General features: G+C 41.2%; 2 protein-coding genes across 4 annotated transcripts; both read left to right on the top strand.

The window, feature by feature from the left end:
• The first annotated feature begins 4,538 nt into the window (after positions 1-4,538).
• LOC115165905 (rho-related GTP-binding protein RhoA-C) lies at positions 4,539-22,217 on the top strand. Of its 3 annotated transcripts, none has more exons than XM_029719386.1 (5): positions 4,539-4,804; positions 19,623-19,778; positions 19,991-20,111; positions 20,222-20,352; positions 20,674-22,217. In XM_029719386.1, the coding sequence occupies exons 1-5, from the start codon at positions 4,601-4,603 to the stop codon at positions 20,845-20,847; spliced, it is 786 nt and encodes a 261-aa protein (XP_029575246.1). In that variant the 5' UTR covers positions 4,539-4,600; the 3' UTR covers positions 20,848-22,217. The 3 variants fall into 3 exon arrangements, with proteins under 3 accessions (XP_029575246.1, XP_029575247.1, XP_029575249.1); XM_029719387.1 differs by lacking the exon at positions 4,539-4,804 and adding an exon at positions 14,730-14,828; XM_029719389.1 differs by lacking the exon at positions 4,539-4,804 and adding an exon at positions 15,028-15,123.
• LOC115165906 (NADH dehydrogenase [ubiquinone] 1 beta subcomplex subunit 11, mitochondrial) lies at positions 7,767-10,154 on the top strand. Its single transcript, XM_029719390.1, has 3 exons — positions 7,767-8,014; positions 8,727-8,857; positions 9,929-10,154. The coding sequence occupies exons 1-3, from the start codon at positions 7,829-7,831 to the stop codon at positions 10,056-10,058; spliced, it is 447 nt and encodes a 148-aa protein (XP_029575250.1). The 5' UTR covers positions 7,767-7,828; the 3' UTR covers positions 10,059-10,154.
• Positions 22,218-22,255: the final 38 nt, after the last annotated feature.

The following is a 22,255-nucleotide window of genomic DNA, read 5'->3' as shown; positions in this document are numbered from 1 at the left end:
TTGGCCCAAACATGTTTGGTTCAGATTTGGTCAATCATAGATGTCTATGTTTCACAAGTTTGGACAGTACAGCATACAGTACAGTACAATACAGTAGAGTGCAGTACAGTAAAGTACCATTGTACTGTATTAAACTCTACTGTGCTCTGCTGTACTGTCCAAACTTGTGAGACATACAGTACCAGTCAAAAGTTTGGACACACCTACTCATTCCAGGGTTTGTCTTTATTTTTACAATTTTCTACATTGCAGAATAATAGTGAAGATATCAACACTATGAAATAACACATATGGAATCATGTAGTCACCAAAAAAGTGTTCAACAAACCAAAATATTTGATATTTTAGATTCTTCAAAGTAGCCATTCTTTGCCTTGATGATAGCTTTGCACACTCTTGGCATTCTCTCAACCAGCTTCATGAGGTAATAACCTGGAATGCATTTCAATTAACAGGTGTGCCTTGTTAATTTGTGGAGATGATTTCCTTCTTAATGCGTTTGAGCCCATCAGTTGTGTTATGACAAGGTAGGGGTGGTATACAGAAGATAGCCCTATTTGGTAAAAGACCAAGTCCATATATGGCAAGAACAGCTCAAATATATGACAGTCCATCATTACTTTAAGACATGAAGGTCAGTCAATCCGGAAAATGTCAAGAACTTTCAAAGTTTCTTCAAGTGCAGTCGTAAAAACCATCAAGCGCTATGATGAAACTGGCTCTCATGAGGACTGCCAAAGTAAAGAAAGACCCAGAGTGCTTCAGAGGATAAGTTCATTAGATTTAACTGCACCTCAGATTGCAGCCCAAATAAATGCTTCACAGAGTTCAAGTAACAGACACATCTCAACATCAACTGTTCAGAGGAGACTGCGTGAATTAGGCCTTCATGGTGGAATTGTTGCAAAGAAACCACTACTAAAGGACACCAATAAGAAGAAGAGACCTGTTGGTCCAAGAAACACGAGCAATGGACATTAGACCGTGGAAATCTGTCCTTTGGTCTGATGAGTCCATATTTGAGATTTTTGGTTCCAACCGCTGTGTCTTTGTGAGACGCAGAGTAGGTGAACGGATGATCTCCACGTGTGGTTCCCACCGTGAAGCATGGAGGAGGAGGTGTGATGGTGTGGGGGGTGCTTTGCTGGTCTGTGATTTATTTAGTAATTCAAGGCACACTTAACCAGCATGGTTACCACAGCATTCTGCAGTGAAACGCCATCCCATCAGGTTTGCGCTTAGTGGAACTATCACTAGGGCAATGACCCAAAACACACCTCCAGGCTGTGTAAGGGCTATTTGACCAAAGAAAGTGATAGAGTGCTGCATCAGATGACCTGGCCTCCACAATTACCTGACCGCAACCCAATCGAGAGGGTTTGGGATGAGTTGGACCGCAGAGTGAAGGAAATGCAGCCAACAAGTGCTCAGCATGTGGGAACTCCTTCAAAACTGTTGGAAGAGCATTCCTCGTGAAGCTGGTTGAGAGAATGCTAAGAGTTTGCAAAGCTGTCATCAAGGCAAAGGGTGGCTACATTGAAAAATATAGTCTCGGATATATACAGTCTCGGTCCCGCACTGGGACTTCACCGCTGGCTGGCCAGGTCCCTCTAGCACCGACTAAATGTGGTACGGGTATACCAATATCTTGGAGTGATCCAATATAGTGAAACATACTGAAGGTTACGTATGTAACCACGGTTATGTGAGCTATATGGATCACTACAATCCTCTACGGTGCTTGAGGCACCTCAAAAATGATGTAGAGAACGTGTGTCGCGGCCATGGGGTCTTTATATAGGGGCGGACCCCAGTCGTGACACAGGTGTACACGGGAGTAAATCTGTAAATCCTCACCTCAGATGTATCCCTCCGCCGCGGAGTGATACTAATATATTGGAGTGATCCCTATAGCTCACAACCGTGGTTATATACGTAACCTTCGTTCTGTTGCTTTTTCTTTTGGTCTGAAATGTTTGAACATGACCACTGCCAGAAAAAGCGAACATAAGTGCATGTGACAGATGGGAGGAATAATACATATTCCGTACTGCAATCTTCAGTTTGCTCCATTTTCCTATTTTAATTGGAATAAAAATGTTGAATGTGATATGCTTTCTTCATTGGCATGTCGATATAAGTGATTGTATATACGGTTGTAATTTGGCCATAGAAACAATGAACATAAAAGGAGTCTTTCCAATGTCCATAAATGTATTTTCAGCGTGCGTAGAAGACGTATTTTCAACGTTCGTACAAGATATCTTTTCAGTGTCCGGACGTCATTTTGCTCACTGGGTCATACCTCCCCCTGACCATCATTTTTTCAGCATTGTTGCTCAATTGTTATACAATGTTGCACAAATGCACCTTGTCAGACTGAATAGGCAAAACAAAAGGCAAAACAAAAGAAGATTTTAAAAAATGTATTTAACCTTTATTTAACTAGGCAAGTCAGTTAAGAACAAATTCTTATTTACAATGACGGCCGACAAAGATGAAAGATAAATAAAAAATGTCATCAAGTAGTACACAAAAATAAATCGAGAGAGATCAATGTGTATGGCCCAGAACTGACTGTTATCTGGGCAGTGTGCTAGAGATCCACTTTAAGATTTTGGATGACTGATTATCATACATTTTGAGTACAGTCATTTTAATCATGGTATAAATCAATATGGAAATATATTAAGCAATTTTGGCAAATTGCCCAAATAAAAGTACAGTATGTATATGAGCAAATTTATCTCTAAGCTATAACTACCACAAACTTCTTAAACTAGTACCATGGAAATACTTTTAGCCAGCTAAGTCCACAAAGTTTCTTCAGCAATGTCCTTATAAAATAAAAATAATGCTCTGATATTCTCTTCACTGCATATCTGACCCATGTTTTAAGTCAGTTAGGATCATCACTTTATTTTAACAATTTCATCTTTTATTTCTTTCATCACATTCCCAGTGGGTCAGAAGTTTACATACACTCAATTAGTATTTGGTAGCATTGCCTTTAAATTGTTTAACTTGGGTCAAACATTTCGGGTAGCCTTCCACAAGCTTCCCACAATAAGTTGGGTGAATTTTGGCCCATTCCTCCAAACGGAGCTGGTGTAACTGAGTCAGCTTTGTAGGCCTCCTTGCTCTCACACGCTCTTTCAGTTCTGCCCACAAATTTTCTATAGGGTTGAGGTCAGGGCTTTGTGATGGTCACTCCAATACCTTGATTTTGTTGTCCTTAAGCCATTTTTCCACAACTTTGGAAGTATGCTTGGGGTCATTGTCCATTTGGAATACCCATTTGCGACCAAGATTTAACTTCCTGACTGATGTCGTGAGATGTTGCTTCAATATATGCACATAATTTTCCTACCTCGTGATGCCATCTATTTTGTGAAGTGCACCAGTCCCTCCTGCAGCAAACACCACAACATGATGCTGCCACCCCCGTGCTTCACGGTTGGGATGGTGTTCTTCAGCTTGCAAGCCTCCCCCTTTTTCCTCCAAACATAACGATGGTCGTTGTGGCCAAACAGTTCTATTTGTTTCATCAGACCAGAGGACTTTTCTCCAAAAAGTACGATCTTTGTCCCCATGTGCAGTTGCAAATCGTAGTCTGGCTTTTTTATGGCAATTTTGGAGCAGTGGCTTCTTCCTTGCTGAGCGGCCGGCCTTTCAGGTTATGTCGATATAGGACTCGTTTTACTGTGGATATAGATACTTTTGTACCTGTTTCCTCCAGCATCTTCACAAGGTCCTTTGCTGCTGTTCTGGGATTGATTTGCACTTTTCGCACCAAAGTACGTTCGTCTCTGGGAGACAGAATGCATCTCCTTCCTGAGCGGTAACACGGCTGCGTGGTCCCATTGTGTGTATACTTGTGTACTATTGTTTGTACAGATGAACATGGTACCTTCAGGCGTTTGGAAATTGCTCCCAAGGATGAACCAGACTTGTGGAGGCCTACAATTTATTTTTTGAGGTCTTGGCTGATTTCTTCTGATTTTCCCATGATGTCAAGCAAAGAGACACTTAGTTTGAAGGTAGGCCTTGAAATATATCCACAGGCACACCTCCAATTGACTCAAAATTTGTCAATTAGCCTATCATATGCTTCTAAAGCCATGACAACATTTTCTGGAATTTTCCAAGCTGTTTAAAGGCACAGTCAACTTAGTGCATGTAAACTTCTGACCCACTGGAATTGTGATACAGTGAATTATAAGTGAAATAATCTGTCTGTAAACAACTGATGGAAAAATTACTTGTGTCATGCACAAAGTAGATGTCCTAACCGACTTGCCAAAACTATAGTGTGTTAAGAAGAAATTTGTGGAGTGGTTGAAAAACAGGTTTTAATGACTCCAACCTAAGTGTATGTAAACTTCCGACTTCAACTGTAGGTATTCCTCTTATCTAGGCGGGTGAGGGCAGGGTGGAGTGCAATTGAGATTGCATCGTCTATGGATCTGTGGGGGCGGTACGCAAATTGGAGTGGGTCTAGGGTGGCTGGGATGGTAGAGTTAATGTTTGCCATAACCAGACTTTCATGAGTGCTACAGGGCAGTAATCATTGAGGCATGTAGCCTCAGAGTTCTTAGGAATGATTGTGGTCATTTTATGCGGGGATTATAGACTGGGGCAAGAAGAGGTTGAAAATGACCGTGAATATGGCTGCCAGCTGTTCTGCGTATGCTCTGAGAACATGCCCTGGAATACCGTCGGGGCCCGCAGCCCTGTGGTTGTTGACCTGATTAAAGACCCTTCTCAAGTCGGCCTCGGAGAGCGAGATCACCTAGTCCTCTTGGTCAGTGACAGCCCTCACACCTGGCTCGATGTTGTTGTCAATACTGTATGCAATGTCTGTGGGTGAATTATGAAACAATTACTGCATGCAGATGTGCAACAATTGTAATTTAGATTTGTTTTTGCGATTACTTGATCTATTTTAAATGTACTGTAAGAATGTTGCAGATTAAACTTTAATTAGTGACTATGGAAACAAATATAAATGTAATTAACAATGTTTTCAATATCCAACTTTATCCAGTGCCTTACTTTTTTATGAATGCTTTAATTAATTTTCCTTGCCAAATGCAGGTAGGGTATGGGCTTGTTATGTAATGAGGGGCAATTTTGGTAATTTCTTAGGCCGGGTGAAAAACATGTAAATTAACATTTACCTAAGTACTATTCCTGTTCTTACTTATCCTTGTATATTACTTAACATTTTTCATAGATGTCACCGGTTTGAGGAAACAATTTTAACCACTAGTATTGTATGAGTAAATCGCTCTGGATAAGAATCTGCTAAATGACACATTTATACTTTTATGACAGCTGAATATTAACTATTGATCATATTTTCAGGTAGGGATCTCATGAACAGGGTTGCCATGTCTTTTTTTTCTGCCAAATTAGGATACTTTAAAACAATGTTGTTGGTGAAAATGTATTGGTTGCGGGTTTTTGGGCTACTAGGGAATTGCATGGCGGCCACCATTTTCACTGTGACCTGCTGCTCCTGACTATTAGGCAGTGACGCAGCCTGTTTCTGATTGAGTGGAGTGTGGGGGGGTGGTGGTTGTGTGTGTTGACTGAGCGATGCAGCTGAGTCTTGTGAGAGGAGACAGCAGCATGCACGTTTTTACCAGTTGTAGGTAGGCTATTTGTCATTTGCTGAATCCAAGATGGCGTAGCAGTGCAGACGTGTTTTGTTCGTCCTCTCGTGTACTTTGGTATTTTTCGTCCTTTTTTGAAAATAAAACTGAAATGTATAGAATCTCTTTTCCATTTTAATTCAATTATACCTTCCGGTAACCTGCCTCACCCAATGTGATACGGAACCGCGATTATTTTTTATTTATTTTTTAGACCTTATAGCCAGAACCACCTAGCCATCAGCAGCTAATTAGCTACAAGCTATTTAGTCATTGTTAGCGGCCTTTACCTTCTGCACAGATACCAGATCCTGGATAATACTCGCCAGCCTACCAGTATCGGACTGTTTCTCCACTACAACGCCGGATTCCTGCCGTAAACCCTGGACTATAACTCCTGATCTTCACAGCAAGCTAGCTGCCACCGACTGCCCCAGTACCGAAGCTATCCTTGAGGCCCACCTCCCTGCCTACTCAGTTGTTCACCCGGACTCCACCCAAACACGGCTAGAATCCACTACTACACCGGATCCTTGCCGTAAGCTTTGGACCTTGGCACCGGATCACCGCTGCTACCGAGTGGCTATAGTGGCTAACCCCCCTGCCCCGAAGCTAGCACCAGTTAGCCGTGAGCCAGGTGCATCTCCCGGCTAGCAAACTAAATTACTACAACTACAATACCTCTTTCGCCATCTGGCTTGGATCCTTTGTCGACACGGCGCCCCGCCGCACCACCACGACTGGTCTGCCGACGAATACTCCATCCGCTGTGCCTTCAACCGGCCTCCGTCGGATGTTGGTGCAGACGCTTCTTTTAGCCCCAGGCTGCTAACTTTAAACGCTGTGTCTCCCACATGCTAGCGTAGTAGCGACTACTCCACGGCTTCCCTGTTCCATCTATTGCTGTCCCCTGGACCCTATGATCACTTGGCTACATAGCTGATGCCTGCTGGACTGTCCATTAATCACGGTACTCCATTTTGTTTATCTGTCGGCCCCAGCCGCGAACTCAGGCTCTGTGTGTAGTTAACCGACCCTCTCTGCCCATTCATTGCCATTTTACCTGTTGTTGTTTTAGCTGATTAGCTGTTGTCTTACCCATTGTTGTCTTAGCTAGCTCTCCCAATCAACACCTGATTGCTTTATGCCTCGCTGTATGTCTCTCTCAAATGTCAATATGCCTTGTATACTGTTGTTTAGGTTAGTTATCATTGTTTTAGTTTACAATGGAGCCCCTAGTTCCACTCATCATACCTCTGATACCTCCTTTGTCCCACCTCCCACACATGCGGTGACCTCACCCATTATAACCAGCATGTCCAGAGATGCAACCTCTATCATCACTCAGTGCCTGGGCTTACCGCCGCTGTACCCGCACCCCACCATACCCCTGTCTGCACATTATGCCCTGAATCTATTCTACCACGCCCAGAAATCTGCTCCTTTTATTCTTTGTCCCCAACGCTCTAGCTGACCAGTTTTGATAGCCTTTAGCCGTACCCTCATCCTACTCCTCCTCTGTTCCTCGGGTGATGTGGAGGTAAACCCAGGCCCTGCATGTCCTCAGGCACCCTCATTTGTTGACTTCTGTGATCAAAAAAGCCTCGGTTTCATGCGGCTCAGTTGGTAGAGCATGGTGTTTGCAACACCAGGGTTGTGGGTTCGTGTGGGTTCGATTCCCACGGGGGACCAGTATGGAGAAAGAATGTATGAAATGTATGCATTCACTACTGTAAGTCGCTCTGGATAAGAGCGTCTGCTAAATTACTAAAATGTAATGTAAATGTAAAATGTAAATGTAATAACAGTTGGTCATTACCAGGTTATGATGAGGTCTTAACTTTGACTGGTACATAATATAGTGGTCACAATTATGATCAACTGGTCGTATTCTGGTTAGTAAAAATACATATAATTTTTTTACATTTTTAAATTCAACCAGTTGTGACCAAAATAAGGCGTCATAAAAAGACGTCATACTGATGTCATACCTTGCCCACTGGGCTGTGTTCGTGGTTGGTGACAGCGGCAGACTGCAATCCCTTTTCCCACCCCGTCCTGTAGGTGGCGACAATACCCTATCTTGGAATTCTCTGCTGCTGTCTCGCAAGTTGAAGAAGAAAATGCGAAACAATTCCGGTTTCGGAGACTCGAAGTGTTGACCTGACAAAATGCTCGCCCAGTTGTCACGGTTTGGGCCTGCCTTGACCCGTTTTCGCCCTAATCGTGTGTGCGGGACTCGGTTCGTATCTCAATCGCCACTCTCGGGTGCTGCTGGTTCAGCCACAGTGTCGGATTTGCAGCCTTCACATGCCAAGGAAAGTCATGGACACGCAGAGGTCAGCGCGTTCGAAAAGGTGAGTTGGTCCTGAATCTAAACGTAAATAACATTCTCTAGCGCTCATCTGTTATTTACATTTTTCTCATTCATTGTAATTTTTGACATAACGATACACATTCCTTCAGTCAAACATAGTGGCTAGCTACATTACTAAATCAAATGTTATTGGTCACATGCAGATGTTAATGCGAGCCTAATGCTTGCGCTTCTAGTTTCGACAGTGCAGTAATATCTAACAAGAAATCTAACAAATTCACAACAACTACCTAATACACACGTCTAAAGGGATGGAATAAGAACATGTACATATAAATATATGGATGAGTGATGACCGAGTGGTATAGGCAAGATGCAATAGATGGTATAAAATACAGTATTTACATATGAGATGAACATTACTAAAGTGCCATTATTAAAGTGACTAGTGATCCATTTATTAAAGTGGCCAATGATTTCGAGTCTGTATGTAGGCAGCAGCCTCTCTTTGTTAGTGATGGCTGTTTAACAGTCTGATTGATGGCCTTGAGATAGAAGCTGTTTTTCAGGTCTTTATTTTTTATTTATTTTACCTTTATTTTACCTCGCCTTCTGGATGGTAGTGGGGTGGACAGGCAGTGGCTTGGGTGGTTGTTGTCCTTGATGATATTTTTGGCCTAGCTAGTTAACACTTTCTTCACAGTGCAGTGTATCATGAAACCATGACAACAATCTCTCTCAAACCTCTACAGAATCGAGATTATCATGGGTTCTCTCAGGACCCTGTCGTTGACGAGTGGAACATGAGGATGGCCTTCTTCTTTGGCATCTCTATGGCTATTGTGGTTGGGGGTACCTTCATCCACTATTTGCCAGACCATGGGTATGTTTAAGCTGCACTGCACATCCCTCTTTGTTACTTGCTCTGTCACTTGCTCTCACAAAGAGTAACTGAGAACTGAAAAACCCAGCTACAGTAGATATACACTGAGTATACAAAACATACAGAACACCTGCTCTTTCCATGAGACTGACCAGGTGAAAGCTATTGACGTCACTTGTTAAATCCACTTCAATCATTGTAGATGAAGGGGAGGAGACAGGTTAAAGAAAAATGTCTTGATGAAGAATGTCTTGAAACATCTCTATCAAGCTTGTCAACCAGACACTACTTTGAGGAAACCAGTCCTTTTCAGTTAAAGGCAGCGACGTGAGGAGACAAATTGTCTTGTTTTTGGAAAAGGTTGCGTTATCATCCCCATCATTTGACGACGAAGACGACTGAGTATTTTATTAATCAAATGTTGTTGTTTTTTTGTTAATATCACATTACACATTTAGTAATGACAGAATGCATTTAAAACTTCAAGCACAGTAACACTTGTATGACTTTTTGTGTCGATAGGAGTGGGGGAAAAAGGTGCTTGTGCATTGATAAGAGCTCTGCTACCCGACTCCGACATTATACATTGGGTTAGGGCCTGTTTGTTTTCATCAATAACTAGGGTACAGGCAGGGGTATCACTAAATTGATCACTAACATTTTGAAGCTGAGCCATTTGCATGTGTTCTGCAGTACAGTCATATCTGACTAAGATCATAACATGGTGTCAGAAGTGCTTCAACCTCGTCAAATCTAAGACAGGCGAGACTACTTAAATGTTCCTTGATTTGGAAGGCGGACGAGCAATATCCACCATCGTAGTACGGATGAAGCCTGAGCTGGAATGTGAAGCTAACTGAAGCTGGTTAGCTTTAGAAACCCCTGAGTAGATCTAGCTTTCTTTGTAGGATACCCTTCTGGACTCCACAAATTCACTTATGTTGTCTCCATCTTTGAACCTCTAAACAAGCATCCAACAAACCCATACACATCTTACATGTTTGATTTAACTGATCATCACAAACACAATAATTGATCATTAATCTTTTTGGCCTGTCTTTTTCTCACCAGTATGAGGCAGTGGGCCAGGAGGGAAGCAGAAAGGTTGATCACACAGAGGGAGGCTGCAGGTCTTCCTCTTATGGAGGAGAACTACTATGACCCAAGCAAGATTGTGCTACCAGGAGCCGGAGAGGAGTAGGATGTACTATAAGGAGCTGCACATTGATCATTTGTTTATTTCTGACTGTAAATTTCTCTTCAGTATGTTATAAAAAAAATACACTACTCTACTACACCATTGCTTGATCATTATTTTGTAGCCAGTGGTCAAACTGAATAGCCTTTAGTAGCAACTGTGACCGTATCAGTGATCATGAAATGGTACGATAGAGTCAAACTACTGGAGTCAACTCTGTGAGCCCCTTGTGGTTGCCCCGGGCCATGCCATCACATCTCCAATGGATGATACCACAGCTGTGAAAGTCTGACATTGTTATCATGCACCGCCCCCGCAAATAATATTACACTAGCAGACACAATCTCCAGGAAGTCAAAGGCATACATCGACAGAGGCTGTGTTTAGACAGGCAGCCCAATTCTGATATTTTTGTTCACTAATTGGTCTTTTGACCAATCAAATGAGCTCTGAAAAAGATCTGATGTAATTGGTCAAAAGACCAATTAGTGGAAAAAAGATCAGAATTGGGCTGCCTGTGTAAACACAGCCTTTGAGTGACGGCATGGAAGCACAAGTGCACACAGTAGTAGTGCTGGTGATTGACAAACTTGAATGTGGCCTAATGACCATTCTGAAACAAGATAAAGATTTAAGTACCAGTAGTAACATCTTATCACAATGCATGCAAGAATAGGCTTCAGTTAAAGATGAACTGAAACACTAAAACAAACCATGACATTCATTATTTTGTACTTTTTTTGTCAAGGGAGGCCAGATGCTCGCTGGCCTTCAATGCTACGGACGGCAACAATGACATACTCGTTTGGACCAGACAGCTTCAGATAAATGGCCTACACAGAGACAGAGGGGTGCTGTTTCGCTTGCTTGGATGCTTTCAAATCCCATTGAGAGCATACATCATTGATAGAAAAACCTTTGCATCTCGTTGGCTAGCTAGCCAGCTAGCTAAGATTGGCCCTTCCCTAAATTAGCCATGGATGGAGATAGGGATTTGGACTTGTGGTTTTACTTAATTCTCCCTACTGGCCAATGATTATAACAGTGATTTTTTTTTATTTATTTTTTAATCCAACCATTAATTCATACATTGCTGTGCCCCTAGCCTGAGGGTTTGAAGTTCAATATGTAGCTAGATGTAGAAGGCTAATGTTAACTAGCTAAAGTTGCCCATGAATGTAAGTTAGGCTAGCGAGCAAGAATTTTAGTCAGGTAACCTAAGACAACATTTTTTTACTGTATGACAGTGTGATAGACCGTTTCATCAACCTGAAAGAGAGGAGGATGGCATAGGCGTTTCTCTACAAGTAGGGTGAGTCAACATGTTTTTCTACTTGCACAAACACACACACAGACGCGTTTGGCTTCCCCTGTGATTTTACCCACACATCGCTACTGCGTCTGACAGTATGGGCAATCTCCATTTTAAAGTAATACATTTTCTATTTCATTGGCTGATTGCGCCCAACTCAGGAATACACACCCATTTGACTACTTTAAGATGGTGGAAGTCCTCAATGTCCATGGTAAAATGGGTTTTATAAACTGGGTGGTTCGAGCCCTGAATGCTGATTGGGTGGCAGCTGTGGTATATCAGATAGTATACAATGTGTATGAGACGTTTATTTTGACTGCTCCAATTTGGTAACCAGTTTATAATAGCAATAAGGCGCTTCTGAGTTTGTGGTATATGGCTAATAAAACACGGCTAAGGGCTGTATGCAGGCACTCCACGTTGCATCGTGCTTAAGAACAGCCCTTAGCCGTGGTATATTGGCCATTTACCACACCCTCTCGGGCCTTATTACTTAAATATCCATGACGAGTCCTATATCTCTATGACAACAGGAACAACTCCAATGTTAAAGTTTTTTCAAAGTTGCCGAAATGTCATGTGCGTCCACCTATATCAGTGCATTCGTAACAACCTAACCATTATGAATCTTCTATTCGATCAAATGAGCCCCATGTAGCAAATGTTCAATTACAAAAATGTCTCACTGTGTTTATTTTTGTGAACAGATTTTGGGCAGAGTAAAACATCTCGCGTCGCCTTGTCCTCTCTGGCATAAGCAAGCAATAACGTTTATATTACAATCCCTCAATGTAACAAGGCTAATTATTGATTTACAGCTGTATACAATCTTGGGTTTGACCCACCAAAAATTCTTGACTTAGTATTGCAGAAACTGTTTATCCAATAGAAATCCCTGATCACACTTGCAGGCCATGTCATGGCGACGTTGGCTAGATAAGGTCATGCAGAGAAACACATCATCGGGTCTAATGGACATCTCGATTTTTCACTTCTCTCAATGACCATGTTTACATACGCACAGTATTCCGGATAGTAGGTCATATCCCGCTTAAGGTCTTATGGTTCCCCAACCGGTGGCCCGCGATTTGACCCCCCCAAGTTTTCTGACAAATATTTTACCATGTTTTTATTTTATTGTTGGACATAAGACTGTAAACACCAGCAAATCAGCTCCAAGTAATTTTAATATTGGAAACCTGCTCCAAAGTATTCCAACGCATAATACAGTATGTGATCGTATACAAATGTATCTGTTTCGGGTACTTGCAGTCAACAAAATATTTTTAAATTACATTACGGGCCCCCTGACAATACACTCAAGAAAAGAAATTGGCCCGCGGCAGAATCTAGTTGATCTCAAGCCTATAACCTCTCACATATAGTGTGTTATAATATTAACTTCTGCAGAATTCATTTCTTGCAGTAAAATGATACAACAAATGTTAATTTCTCTGGAAAAGGAGTGGAGAAATGATTTATTTCTTGAAGACGCGTGTAATGCGTTATATTTGACACTTATGCAAGCATACAGTATTTCAACCACATAAAATATGCGCCCAAGATTAACTGAAGTCTTATCAGAAAAATGTTGTCGTTTTCTCAGCTTTTCTTTTCCCTAATTAAACTGACATTGGACATTTTGCACAGGACCAATCTTCACACTGTTTGAGTTATTGCATTTTTTCCCCAGTCCCTAAACGAGAGACAATTTTACCGATCTTAACTACATTAATGAATGAATTCTATCGACATAAGACATTCTGGTGAGCACTACTTTATTTAGTCTTCTAGGGCAACAAGTTATGACTGAAGAGAAGCTGTATATAACTATAGTTGACAAACAAATGACCTACAAAATGTCCGAAATTATAAGCAGAAACTTGGCTAGATTAGGGGTTAAAGGTACGGAGTATCAGCAAAATAAATTATTATGGTGGATCAAAGTGATTTGTTTGAAAATCAGGATGAAAACGTTATCACACAACACCATAGGCTGCACAACACACATGATATGCACAACTGAGCCTGTGCAGACTGCGAAAAACAACAGTAAACAGTATGTTTTTATGTCAATGTACAATATAATGAGTTTGCAAAACATATATGTTACAGACTATCTAGGTGGCTAACGTTAGCTAGCTTGCTAACGTTAGCTGGGTTAAGGTTAGGGTTATGTTTACGAGTTAGGTTGAAGGGTTAGCTAAATTGCATGGTTTGCTCTATAACCTGTTAGTTCATATGCCTTGCGACCGTGATGCCTAAAGCCGAGACAATAAGACAGTGGTGAAATAAATTCAACCAAACCTTTTGTTTCATCACAAAACCGGAAAGCAACCTCTGTCCGGTGAAGTCCACAAAGCATATTGCATGTAACAAACAGTTACATGACTTACAGCATGTTCAAGCAAGTTAATGTTTGCAACATTTTCAGGCTAATAAACAACTATTGATTTAGAACCATGCACAAGCACAAGTCGCAAAGAAAACAGGAGCTGCCTCCACTATTACAGCACCAGTTCAACATCATCAAATCGCCTATGCTTAGTCTAATACAGTGACAACTGACAGATACCAAAAACAATTCAGTCCAATCAAAGTAAGCCTCAATATGATGTGGCTGTCTATGGTTCTGATTTCTCTCTCGCTCTCTCTCTGTGTACGTTCGTGCAAGTAAAGAACATGTTGACTCACCCTACTTGTACCCTAAACCCTACCCTTAACATTTTACACAAAAAAATAGAACAATGAGCCAGATATTTCCCCGGATCTATAAATGAGAAGCTTCCGTTTGGCGTTTCCACTTACTACCAAATATGGTGTTGAGAGGCAGCCCAATGGCCTGTAGTGGGAGAAAATGTAGCTAGATCGATTTTGGCAGACATTCTGCTAATTTTCTCATCTATTAAACATTTTATCTCCATACAGTTTTGTGTTTCCAAAACTAGAATTTGTAACTGAGTGGACTGCGTTTTGTAGACCTTACCCTTTGCCAAAGTTTCACAAAAGTGTGTTTTGAAGGAGTGCAAGGGCAACTTGAGTTAGCGTTAGCACAGAGTAGGCGTTCCCTAACGGAAATGTGCAAATAAATGGTAGAATGCCCCAATAGGATCTCACTAGCTTGTGCTTGGCTCTGCCCACCTTGCTTGTTCTTTTCACTATGATTAATTGTCTCCCATTGGAACGACAGGTTCTGGTCTATATTGGGTTATGGACGTCCCAAGGACCCCGAATAGCATGGACCGAACAATATCCACTCTTGACTTCCGTTTTTTCCCTGAAGCGGTATACATGTATCTATTTGTTGACTTAAAAATCTGTCACTCATTAATTTGAGGCGTCCTATTGGTGCGAGATCATGGGCATAGGCGGATGTTATCGGCGTGGCACACTGTCGGGGGCGGGGTTGAAGGGTCGGACAGGAAAAGAAAAAGGCGAGGACATCTGTAACGAAAACGGTAATAAAACTAGTAGCTAAATGTAACCTATTTTAACATCTTTGTTATTGATCACCATGAAAAGGGACCATTTATAAACTAAATGTTTGGATGAGGCTTTAAAACGTGTTTTCTGTAGCCAAGATAACATTAGGCCAGTGTGACAAATTAGCTAGCGGCGTTGATGCCGGAAACGAACGAACAATTGAAGTGAAAAGACTCCTCGTTTCAGCTCCACCAGTCAGAGCTAGACAGGCCAATGCTAGATAGCAGGTCACCAGAATCAGGTTTCGAGTGCCATCATCACCATTAGGAAGTGAGTAACACATCCCTGGTCTGAGAACTAGCTACTCTTCGCCCTGTATAGTCGACAAGATCTCTAGCTAACTTGGTTAACAAGCTATCCTAGCTAACTCGCTAGATACCACTGACATGACAAGTGACAATGTAAATAACCGCCGTCCACCGACCCGCACTTGCAATACTGGGCGTTTTTTAAAATGAGACAATCATTGTAGCTAACTATTTGTTTGTCCAACTAGCTACAGTAGTTATCTAGCACCGAGTTTACGTGACGAGGGGGAAATTAGCTAGCTAGCTAATATAACTTGGGTGCGGCTAATCCACTCATAGACGAACTACCTTTAGCACCTATTGACGATAGTATCTTCTGCCAGGCCTGTGGGGAATTTTAAGATCCCAACGCTGATCGTTAAGGCATCGCTTGCGGTACAGGTTTTGGAAGCTATACCTGTGCTATCTAGCTTACTCTGAACACCTGTAAGTAACTGGATAGGAAGTGTAGTTCGTCAACTGGAGGCACACACCGCATATAGGTTTGTGCAAAACTGCTTTACTTACTGTATTTTTTATTTGAAAGATTTTTTTCCCCAGATATGAAAGAGGGGCATATCAGCATGTTTCAAAACCCGTTTAGCAAGAGATGATTGACGTTTCTAAACGTTAATACACAGCGTGTGCGAAGCTAACCCCTGAAAACCCTACTGAGAAGGGTGTTTGTGAGAGCTCGGGTGCAGGTGTTGAGGACATGCGTCCATGTGGTGGCTAGCTGGATGGCAATCAAAGGGTCTTCTGCAGGTATCTGCCCTTAGTGATGATAGTGACTTTCTTGGTATGAGGGATCATTCCATGTTAATGTATTAAACACTTCCATGTATGTATTTTCCTGAAATGCAGTAGGCTTAGAGAAATAAAGCTTGGTTACTATAAATCAATGGGGTTACAGGCCTTGAGCACTATGGACTCTTTTCCTGGACTCAGATTAACCCTAGTCCTGGACTGAAAAGCACTGTGCAATGGCGAATCTGTGTGTGGGAAACTGGCTCAATGGTAATGTTCCAGGTGTACAGATTCTGTTGTCGCTGAAGTTGGTGGCTGGCTTTCATAGGTCCTTTGATACATTTAGGAGGCTTAGCCCCAAATTCAGTTGTTTAACAGGTGGGAACCAGGGTTTCAATTAGACGGTAATATCAAGCCGATAAATAAAATTGGCACCGGCAAATTGCCCGGGGGAAAAAATCCCATTGCGAAATAGACTTTTAGCCTATTCGTTGATGTAAATACATTTGACCGGTCATGCTTATCTTCTATGGGTAATTTGCATAATTTAGTGGTCCTAAATTGGCGCGCGTGTGTATTCGTTTCTTATTTATCACACGTGCACAACATAGATACAGAGCCTATGAGTGGAAAATCTGTCATACAGCGCTTTTATAAGCCCAATCTTGCGCAACAATTCTAAACGCAATCGTATATTTCTCAACTGGCAATTGAAGCGCGCTACCCATTCGCCATTCAAAAGCTAGGCAACATGCCAGGCTTCATCACCGCATCACAACACTGCCATGAGAATGAGGCAGTATGCATTTTGAAAACATAGCTACTTAATTGTTTGAACCCTGAACGTTTTACTTCATACGAGGCATAGTTCAATACATTCCTTCAAAGTAGCCTAGGCAAAATTCGACCATATCCGTGGAATATATTATTTAATTGACTTCCATAAGCCATTACAATAAAGCCTATTTTCTCATGTTATATAGATATATATAGATATAGATATAGATATATATAGATATAGATATATATATATATATATAGATATATATTTTTTTTTCTTCTGGTAACCAAATGCACATTTGCATGTAGCCTATTGCCTTGTGCGCATTCCTGTGCTAATAATGTTAAGAAATAGTTTATCAACACTTTAAGCTAAACTTTCTGATTTGTTGCATCAGATTCATTGCTTTTTAACGTTTATGTTGCCTAGGCCTACTAATTTGTATGAATTTGGGATCTACCGTACCACAATTGTCCCAGAGTCTGTTTGGGCTATTTCTTTCTCAACAAGCTGACCAATATAATAGGTAAACTTTTCTACTATGGGGGGTAGTAGAATGACATGGGCTCACAGGCGGCGCGTCCATAAGGCTAGCAAATTGAATTACATTTCCAAAATGACAGGCTAATTAGCATACTCCTGTCTACACAGAAATAAATAAAACCATTCAAAATAGCCTACTAAAGCATTATTTGGCCACAGTAGATCATTAGCTATCCCTAGCCTTAAAACACGTTTTTTTTAATGGCTTTGCCTACAGTGGGAAGGAAAGGCAGCAAGTACCAGATAGCTGAGTTGTGATTGTCAGTGAAAAGTAGAGGCCCAACCAGTCATATTGCAATATTTAAAAATTAAATCACGGGAAAAGAAATGGCTATTGCTGTAAAGAGAAGACAATGAAATGACTCCAAACGGTCTATTAGTTATCAACATTCTCAACTTAATTGAGCAAACAGTAGGCCTAGAGCCTATCTTATTGACACCAGCTGAGAGCATCGGCCATATCCCCGGTGAGTGCGCACTGCGCATATTCACTATCATTGTTGGGTCAGTGCCACTTGTTTGTTTTTTCGACAATCATTTGCTCCAGTTTAGATGGACGTCATTCTATTTGTTTCCCCTTCTCGTAGGCCTATTATATTGACAACGTCATTTTTCTTTGTGTGTCAGTGTTAGCAGAGTAGGCTACCCTGTAATTTGTCGTATAAAAAAACATTTGATAATGTCTCCAGACGTATAGTGTAGTAGAATTGCATGAAATGTGTTTTTCCCTTGTAAAGAAATAAGAAACGTATCTGAGTCTATAGCCCAGGCCTTCTACGCGCTCATCCATGTATTGAACAGTATTTATTGCAAACAGTGATATTCAGAATTTAGACAAATTAACTCGATCTAATCTACTCACATTACGAATAGTAGGCTATTTCGCTGTTCGTTACTCATGTTGGCTTAGGTAAAATACATGTGGAGTTATTCTAACGTCTTCAAAGTGCGTGGTAAAGACACGCTCGACTTGCATGTTCTGTTTAAGATTAATTAATTGAAATGTGATTTGTCATTCTGAGCACCATGGGTGGACGCCCTAATCAAGTTACGCATCCAATGCATATGGGTCCCGTAAATTTAAAATGCTTGCCGGTCAAATGCCCAGCGCCACGTTTTCACAATGGAAACTATGGTAGGAACACTTTCTGCACTTGTTGTGCACTAAACATGCACCGTAGTGATCCCATTGAACCATGGTTTGGGTCACATTCAAAGGCCGCTGGATAAAATGCAGTCCAGTCCGACACATGAAGTGGTTTACACAGTATTATGGATTGTAGACGGAGTGGGCAATTGACAAAATGGCTCAGACGTACTTGGAGCCAAAATGAGTGCAGCGTTCCAATTTTCTGCCCTAAGTGTGCACTTATTCAATAGCCTTCGTGGATTTAAAAGGTGGCTTCCTACAATCCAATGCTTTTGTGTTGGGAGGTGTGCAAGAGGCCACACGTAGTTAGAATTGGGATGCAACCAAGGTTAATAAATGTCTATTGGAAATATGGGCTGATGAAAACGTTAGGCCAACTCAGTCAGTGCCGTAGAGTTCCAGAACACTGACCACATATGCATTGAGTATGCAATGCATTTCCTTCTCCATCTACATTACCTTGTTTGCATCCTCCACATGTGCCGTTTAGCTAGCTCATCATTTACAATGGGGGAAAATAAGTTACGTTTCTTCACCGGTCTGTATTTTATACAAAAAAAACGACCTCATAACTTGAAAGCCCTGATTGCGAAGGTATGACAGGCTTGAATATCCGTTCAGCCATTTTGGCACAATGACTCGCTACCCAAACCAGACGCAACTGGTTTCAAGTGGCCAAGAGACGTCATGTGATCTCCTACTGCTTTCTAGTGGACGAACTGGGAATTAGGCGGAGGATATATTTAAATAAATGGATAGGTAGACTTCAGCTTTCTACTCATATGCACAGTATATCATTCCTGCAAGATGACAGTATATATAGCACGTTGCAAAAGCCCTGCACTTTTAAAATGTTTGTGATCCAATTTGCGTATGTTTAGGCCATCATTAGGTAAAATATTTTTTCTTTTTTTAAACAGTAATTGGTGACATATTTTCTCAAATCTAGACTAAATCTCTTATGGTCTGCTGTATCTCGGGCCCTGTAGTAGTTACATTGTTTCTGACACCTTTATCTGAGTCCCACAGTTCATACATTTCTAACAGTACTGTGTTTGTAGGACTTATAATTTTGAAAATGTACTTTGAGGGTAGTATACAATATTATGCATTGTTTAGAAAATGCCACCAGAGGGGGTCTGAGTAACAGGTTAACACTATGAACACATTTGCTTACAAATGTTAATTTGCTTGGTTGTGCTATATTACCACAAACTCAATGTTGCTGGATTTACACTTTAACTGAGAAATTTTCTTGCAGATGGCTGCGATCCGTAAAAAACTGGTGATTGTTGGTGATGGTGCTTGTGGAAAGACCTGTCTGCTCATAGTCTTCAGTAAAGACCAGTTCCCTGAGGTCTACGTACCTACAGTGTTTGAGAACTATGTGGCAGATATTGAGGTGGACAGTAAGCAGGTGAGATTGTACTGTTAGTCACACAGTATGCTATCAGACATAATTTAAAACACAATTTTTATGTTGAAGTCTTAGTTTTCACCTTTTCTCCAGAGCAAGTTACATTTTTGGGCCAAACAGCAATGTATGCATTCTCTACTGTAAGTCGCTCTGAATAAGAGCATCTGCTAAATGATTAAAATGTGAATTTCTGCTCTCCATGTGGGTTCTAGGTGGAGCTGGCCCTCTGGGACACAGCTGGACAGGAGGACTACGACAGACTACGGCCTCTCTCTTACCCTGACACTGACGTCATCCTCATGTGCTTTTCCATAGATAGCCCCGACAGCTTGGGTAATACATTGGTGACTGTAATGTTAATCTATCATGTGTGGTAAATGCAACAAATTTATCCCGTTTCACTAGCAGCATTTTCCTAAAATGATCCCCTGTGTCTGAAACAGAGAATATCCCAGAGAAGTGGACCCCTGAAGTAAAACACTTCTGTCCAAATGTACCCATCATTCTTGTGGGTAATAAGAAGGACCTGCGGAATGACGAGCACACACGTCGGGAGCTAGCAAAAATGAAGCAGGTACAGTATTCATTGTAAAAATGTATATTATCATTTCAGCAAACACTCATTGTCCTGATCCATTCAGGATATTTCTTAAATGTAGCATTGAAACTAAATCCATGGACATTTGTTTTAATGTGGTTGTGTTGCCTCATAGCTACCGTCACTTCATGTATTGTCTGCTATTGTCTAAATATACACAGGTTGAGGTTTTTGTTTTGTTCAGTTATGCTAGTTCTGTTTTTGTTTGGCTTGTTATGATTGGTGGTTTAGTATGTCACAATGGATGCCAACCATAGAATACCTCTGAACACTTTTACACCTCTGACACGTGAACAGGAACCAGTGAAGCCAGAAGAGGCCCGGGACATGGCTAACCGCATCAATGCATTTGGCTATTTAGAGTGCTCAGCCAAGACGAAAGACGGCGTGAGGGAGGTGTTTGAGATGGCCACCAGGGCTGCGCTGCAGGCCAAGAAACGTGGAAAGAAGAATGCCTGCCTCCTGCTATAGAGAGCTGGGGAAAGACGGGAGCGGGTAGGAAGGGGGGAACAAATTGGGCCGAGGAAAACGCTGCACCCCTCTTCTAAGTCTGCCTCTGTGGAAGGGTGGGTGAGTTTCAAGGGGGGTGCGAGAGAGAAAAACATAATTAAACTAGGCCAAAGGAAATGGAGACAGTGAAGGTCAAATGTAACGAAAAAGGGAGTTCACATTTAAGGCCAAGGTGATTGCCAATCATTTTTTTAAAATAAGATAATCGTATGGTTAAGATTTTTTTAAATTGGGTCTTGGACAAGTAGAAGGGTAAAGAAAAAAACATCTCTCTGGTAAACTTGTCAGGGTGGTGTACTCTGAGGGACGAGATAAAATTGGTGTTCATGATAGGTTGTTCACCACAGCGCTATTGCCCTGGTTCATAGAGCTGAGCATTGTCAGAGAAAAAGGGGGTTTCATTGCATCATGGTGCATGTTCTCCCAACTCTGACCTCCCTGGCTTGCAGTGTGTCTGTCTATGCTTGTCTTTCATTTCTGTCCAGCCATACCATAGGTGTTTATTTTCTTTGTTCTCCCAATGGATAGACTAACCCTATCTTTGCGCGGACCAGCATCTCCTTCTATGGTATCATAATCTTGCGTGGACCAGCACCTCCTATGATATAATTGGTCCAATAGTATAGTTAATTTGATACAAGCAATTTTGATTTTAAATGGCTACATATTTTTATTTGCCTTTGACTATAAAATTCATATTACAATGCATACAATAATATTGATACTAACTGATTTTTGTAAGCCTGTTCATGTATTGTAATGAAAAATAATTTTAGAATTTGGTTTTATCATTAGTTGGCCTCAAGCCAGAAAGAATCTACATTTGATGCGGACTGTCAGACACTGTTTGGTTTGAAGGGGGGGTGACTTTTTATTAAGTGATAAAGGTTTTGCAAATTTGGTATTTTCCTCTTGCAGATTGTTTTTGCCTGCATGCCAGGCTATTATTGGGAGTGGGTTTTGAGTGGGTTTTTAATGTGACCTATTGCTCACTCCCTCCAGTCCGTATTTCTAATACTGTATGTTTTCCCTTTTTTCCCTCTTGTACTGTATGTTTAACCGTGTGAGAGTCTACTGGCCTATCCTGTATCAGTTGTGCATATTTTGCAAAAATTAGTAACTTTAGGATGAGTTTAAAAAAATAACATGTAAAATGCTTAGTAATCCATGAAAAAGATTATGACAAGATGTCATACTATTAAACGCAAGTAATTTCTTTAAATAATATCTTAGTCATTTGTGTGGGGGGCCTTTTGTATACAAATGCATCCTCACATTTCCTCAGTCCTCTTTTTAAAAGTACTCTTAAGAAAATAAATTGTTATAGGGAATGATTGGTTGTCGTTCTTTCATGCTTCATGCCTCTCAA

Source organism: Salmo trutta, chromosome 28 (genome assembly GCF_901001165.1).
Source record: "Salmo trutta chromosome 28, fSalTru1.1, whole genome shotgun sequence".
In the NCBI taxonomy this organism is placed as follows: Eukaryota; Metazoa; Chordata; class Actinopteri; order Salmoniformes; family Salmonidae; genus Salmo; species Salmo trutta.
The sequence above is the reverse complement of the archived record's forward strand: the minus strand, read 5'-3'. Positions and strand labels throughout refer to the sequence as shown.

Coding starts and splice junctions, on each gene's coding strand:
- LOC115165905 (XM_029719386.1), top strand. CDS start 4,601: ATGATTGTGGTCATTTTATGCGGGGATTATAGACTGGGGCAAGAAGAG. Junction 19,779..19,990: donor TTGAGGTGGACAGTAAGCAG/GTGAGATTGTAC, acceptor TGTGGGTTCTAG/GTGGAGCTGGCCCTCTGGGA. Junction 20,353..20,673: donor AGCTAGCAAAAATGAAGCAG/GTACAGTATTCA, acceptor ACACGTGAACAG/GAACCAGTGAAGCCAGAAGA.
- LOC115165906 (XM_029719390.1), top strand. CDS start 7,829: ATGCTCGCCCAGTTGTCACGGTTTGGGCCTGCCTTGACCCGTTTTCGC. Junction 8,015..8,726: donor AGGTCAGCGCGTTCGAAAAG/GTGAGTTGGTCC, acceptor AAACCTCTACAG/AATCGAGATTATCATGGGTT. Junction 8,858..9,928: donor CACTATTTGCCAGACCATGG/GTATGTTTAAGC, acceptor TTTTCTCACCAG/TATGAGGCAGTGGGCCAGGA.